General features: G+C 38.0%; 1 protein-coding gene across 1 annotated transcript; it reads right to left on the reverse strand.

Annotated features, from left to right (window-relative positions):
• Window positions 1-551: 551 nt before the first annotated feature.
• LOC104952713 (bis(5'-adenosyl)-triphosphatase enpp4-like) lies at window positions 552-4,613 on the reverse strand. Its single transcript, XM_010779578.1, has 4 exons — window positions 4,505-4,613; window positions 2,333-2,570; window positions 881-1,174; window positions 552-749 (listed from the first exon to the last, which is right to left on the reverse strand). The coding sequence occupies exons 2-4, from the start codon at window positions 2,567-2,569 to the stop codon at window positions 567-569; spliced, it is 714 nt and encodes a 237-aa protein (XP_010777880.1). The 5' UTR covers window position 2,570; window positions 4,505-4,613; the 3' UTR covers window positions 552-566.
• Between the last annotated feature and the right edge of the window lie 280 nt (window positions 4,614-4,893).

Consider the following 4,893-nt stretch of genomic DNA (forward strand, 5'->3'; position numbering starts at 1 on the left):
TTAAAAAAAAATTAATTCTTTTTTTTCTTTTTTTTTCCGTCCGCGACCACGACGCCATCTGCGATCGATTAACTTTTGGACGATGTAATAGTAAATAGTAACCCATGTCCATATGTTTATTCGTGGGTAGTAGATTTAAACTAGGGCTATCACTATGGGCCCTGCTTGCACCTGTTTGCTCTGCCATCGCGTGAAGGGTCTGCTAACATGCGACCAACAGAAAGGTTAATGTTAATGTTGTTGCACGTCACCTCAATCCCCTACCCCCCCTCCGCTACCAGCACCCCCCCAAGTATATTTCAGATCTGTGGGAAACACTGGATGCCCTATCAAAGGTTCAGGTGTTTAACAGTCTTATCGCCTGTGGAATAACAATCAATCAATACATGTTTCCATCCAGCTAATCTGAAGTGAAAGGAGATCTGTGCAAATCTGATTAACACTCAAGTGTGCCGAGTCACTGTAAGGTCATTTTTTAAAATGCATTTCCATAGTTTGAGGTGTCTTCATCACTATATGTTACAAACACCTGCTGCCTCCATCAAGCTTCTCTAATTCAATACATCTCATAAGATTTCAGGAACCTTTTGTGTCAGAATCAAGTGAGCTTCTTTGAAATATTGAGCGTGTCCCAATGACTGTACCTCCTTCAGGGCTTGGCTCATGGCGGTGTCGTTGTCAGGGCCGAAGATGTGACCCGAGCGGTCCGGTTCTTCCCAGTAGAGCGCTGCAAACATCACTCCTTTCTCCTGAGGGAATTTGGTTTAAAGAAAGTCAGACCATGGGTAATAATAACCCTTCCAGACGACACACATTGAACTGCATTGAAAATGTTATAAATTACACTAATCAGTGAGTTTGATAATAAAAACGTTCCTACCTTTTTGTCCCCTAACATCCACTTGGTCACGTTCCCCACTCGTTGCTTGAACGTCACTTGAGGGTTGTAGGGAAGGAAGTGTGTCGCTGTGCGGTTTCCAATAGTCACTTCGGAGCCGGGCCACATCATGGCCGCCGTCTTATATCCGGAGTCCAGTGCTGAGATCCAGAGGGGCCGAGCCTCGTTCCACCACATGGGGTTGGAGTCGTTGTTGATGTGGAAGTACTCGTGGCTGACGGGGTCGTACATGTTACTGGCCAGGATGCCGTGAGACTCAGCGTACAGCCCTGTCACCTGGAGAGGAAAACAAAGACCATTACTATTGCTTTTGTTATGATCCTATAATTCACTGTTGTTGGGAAAATACTGAATGTCCTCTTCCAATATGAGAGTAACTTGATAACAAAGGTATCCCAACTGTAGCTGTGAACATGACAGGATGTGTGATTACCTAGAAGAGCATCAGGACTGTTTGAGGCATATGATAGCTATGTGATTAACATGATGATTCAGCCTCTATGGAGAGAGACATATGACAAGCATGATCATTTCTGACGTGGAGCTAATCTGAAGTAAACATTGAATACTGCTTTCTATTCCTCCATCTTGTGACTGTGGAAAAGTCAGAATTTTGAGATTTTTGAGAAAAAGTGGGAATGTTTAGATTTTGTGAAAAAGTCAACATTTTTTGATTTTTGAGAAAAATTCAGATTTTTGAGAATTTGGTGAAATCTGAATTTTTCTCAAAAATCAAAAAATGTTGACTTTTTCACAAAATCTAAACATTCCCACTTTTTCTCAAAAATCTCAAAATTCTGAAAGTCTGAATTTTTAGAAAAAAGTCAGAATGTTTAGATTTTGTGAAAAAGTCAGATTTTTGAGAATTTGGTGAATAAGTCAGAATTTTTAGAAACAGTCAGAATTGTGAGATTTTTGAGAAAAAGTCAGAATTTTGATGAAAAAGTTAGAATTTTGATGAAAATGTCCAAGTTTTTAGATTTTGAGAAAGTCCGAATTTTGAGAAAAATACCAACAAATTCTTTTTTTTTTTTTTTTGACTACTTCCATTCTTGAGAGGATAATCAATACATGGCTAATCAGAACTAAACATTGAATACTGCTTTCTATTCCTCCATCTTGTGACTGTGTAACTCCCTCTCTTGGATATCAGCATGTGAAGGACACTGTTCAGGAACTAGTTGATGCTCTGTATGTGATGACTACTTCCATTCTGGAGAGGATCACAGATACATGGATCCTGAGGTTCAAGCTCAAGCCGGTGACGAGTGAGACAACTGTTATGCTATTTAAATTTAATTTACTATTTCATCTTAAAGTCTTTCTTATAATTGGTTTAAATGTTTACTTGATTGATAAAAAGCACATATGAAAGTGCATCTTCATCCCACTCTAATGTTCACGACACAAAAAGCACAACAGCAGCGGGGCTACCAGGCTGTAGTGATTGGGGAAGGTCTTGGTGATGAAGACGTTGGTGAGCTGCTCCACCAGGATCCCTTGGCTGTACAGGAGCTTCAGGTTGGGCATGGGGAACCTCCGCAGGTAGTCCGCTCTGAAACCATCGAAAGACACCAGCAGCAGCTGAGGAGGACTCAGCTGCTCCGTGATGTTCTCTGTGGCGAAGGCTCCGACACAGCACAGGACGCCCAGAAGTATTTTTAGTAACATCCTGAAAAGAAGTACGAGAAAATAGTTATTTCAACTAGACATGGCGTGTTGACGATTCGTGTGAAGGTTTCTAGCAGAAAGTGGGATGTAATCCTGTTTGGATGCAGTGAAAAAATGAACACATGGGATAGGCCTTTGTTTTAAAATCTGTAATGGAATTGGGATGTGACATAAGTGGAAATCCTGTTCCTTGTCACCTTCCACCCTGAAGCCATGCTGCCAAATGGCCAATAAGATCTGTAACTGAATGTGCTCTGTCAAGAAATACAAGATGTGGAAAATGCACTTCACATCGCTCAACTGTCTTCCAGGACTCACTGGACCTTGCTTTCAGGGTAAAGCAGCACAAAAATGTAGATATAAGTGGCTACGGTTTACTTCCTGATTGTTGGCATATATCCTACTCCACGATATGTTGTGGAAGTGAGTAGTTTACTATAGTCCAAAATAGGTCATATGTGCGTCGAGGAGGAACTGGTTAAAACAGGTGCTCGTCGTTGAGTGTGTGAGGAGGAGGATGTGTGTTTTATGGGCTTCATAGAAAAGTGCGGTTTTGTTAGTTTCCGTTGTCTGGGTGTTTTTCAAAATGGAGTGGAAACCACCTCTGCCACGCTTCTTGTACAAGATCAACCCAATTTTCTTATTTACTTTGTGGATTCAAGGAGTTAAGTAATTCTGTAAGCAAAGACTTCACCCTTTCAGATCAAAGGACCATGAAATTAGAGCAAATGCAAAACAATGTGATTGACTCCAAGAGAGAGAGATTGACTCTGATAGTCTCTCTATTTGATTAAGCACATTTGAGACTTTGGTCACTTCTGGTTCAAAGTGAGGAAGAAATCAATTGAATAAGACGCACAAGAAAAGCTGTTGTCTTATGTGTCTGTTGCATGTTAATGGGTTTTAAAAAAGGGGTTTAAACTGTGCATGTGTTTTTCTTTGCTTATATGCTCTTGTATGTTTTCTTTTAATGCCAACAACCTGCAGATGGAAATGAGCGTCTATGGCTAAATCTGTCACATTTAGACGATGCACTCGTGTTAATTAATGAGCATTGTCCCTTCTTAAATAACCAAATACAACACTAATATTTATTTCTTATTTTGAGTTTTTTTACTAACTTAATTAGTCGCCTCAATGCATTTGACAAGTAGAGGAGTCAACTCATACGTTGGTAAATGAGAGACACACCTTATTTTAAAGAAATGCTGTGTGTCACACATTCTTCTGCAGTTATAAATAACTAAAGTTGGAAGAAGTACTCATATTTGTTTCTCAAGTCAAATTCCTGCATTCAAAGTAAACGTACTCCTTATGCATAATGGAACATTTCAGAACGACATATATTGAGTTACTATTGTCATTATTTATGTATCGGATATCTTAACCTATAAATATATGTCAAAGTGTATTTAATCATTAAGTTAGACTTTGTGTAAGCTAATTTTCTGAAGCTAAAAAGTGACTAGTTACAAAAAGCTGTCAAATTAATTAAGTGGAGTAAAAAGTACAATATTGGCTTCTTAAATGTAGTGGAGTAAAAGTACAGGGTAGCTTAAACTAAGAATACTCGGGTTAAGTACAAGTACCTCAACATTGTGCTTGAGTTTAATACTTGAATACATTTACATGTCCAACACTGTAAATAACCACAACCAGGAAGTCCCCCTTTGTTGATAAAAAGTACAGAAGAAATACCCCTTAATAATAATAATAATAATTATAATAATAATAATAATAAATAATTAAGAAAATGTACAGGTAAGAAAATAATTAGTGAATTGAATACAGAATGTAAATTGTATTATTAGCAAAGACATGGTTAGCCTCTGGTATCGCATCATATAATGTAAATATCTATATTTACATACGTTAGCATTTTAACATCGTAGGCTACACAAAAAAAAAAGATAGCAGCTTGTTTAATAGTCTTACCTGTCAAAGGATGTACGGGCTCTTGTCCTCCACACAGTATGGTTAAATAACTTTTCCTTTCGGGTCTATTTTGGCAGCAACATTACTGGACTTCCCCAAAAATACATGCTAACTGTTAGCTAAAAAGTATTTCCGCCATGTCACAACAACACATTTCAAAATAAATTCTTCCCTAAAACGCCTTGTAAAATAATGACTATTTCTCATTTATAGTTACAATTTATATATACATGGTAACTCAATCGGTATTTTTGGAGTAATTTAAACCCATTTATGTATAAATATATTTGGATTTAATCTATTTTAAAAATTCAAGGCTTTTGTTTTGAAGTACTAACTGCATACCTTTGCTCTTGTCATTGCCAGCTTGACGTAACCGTTAATGGACG

This window comes from Notothenia coriiceps, unplaced genomic scaffold (genome assembly GCF_000735185.1).
Source record: "Notothenia coriiceps isolate Sejong01 unplaced genomic scaffold, NC01 NC01_scaffold00020469, whole genome shotgun sequence".
Classification (NCBI taxonomy): Eukaryota; Metazoa; Chordata; class Actinopteri; order Perciformes; family Nototheniidae; genus Notothenia; species Notothenia coriiceps.

Excerpts from the sequence above, each read along its gene's own strand:
- LOC104952713 (XM_010779578.1), bottom strand. The coding sequence starts at position 2,569 with ATGTTACTAAAAATACTTCTGGGCGTCCTGTGCTGTGTCGGAGCCTTC. Across the intron at positions 1,175-2,332 it reads TCCCCAATCACTACAGCCTG|GTGACAGGGCTGTACGCTGA; the intron begins GTAGCCCCGCTG and ends TTTCCTCTCCAG. Across the intron at positions 750-880 it reads GGATGTTAGGGGACAAAAAG|GAGAAAGGAGTGATGTTTGC; the intron begins GTAGGAACGTTT and ends AAATTCCCTCAG.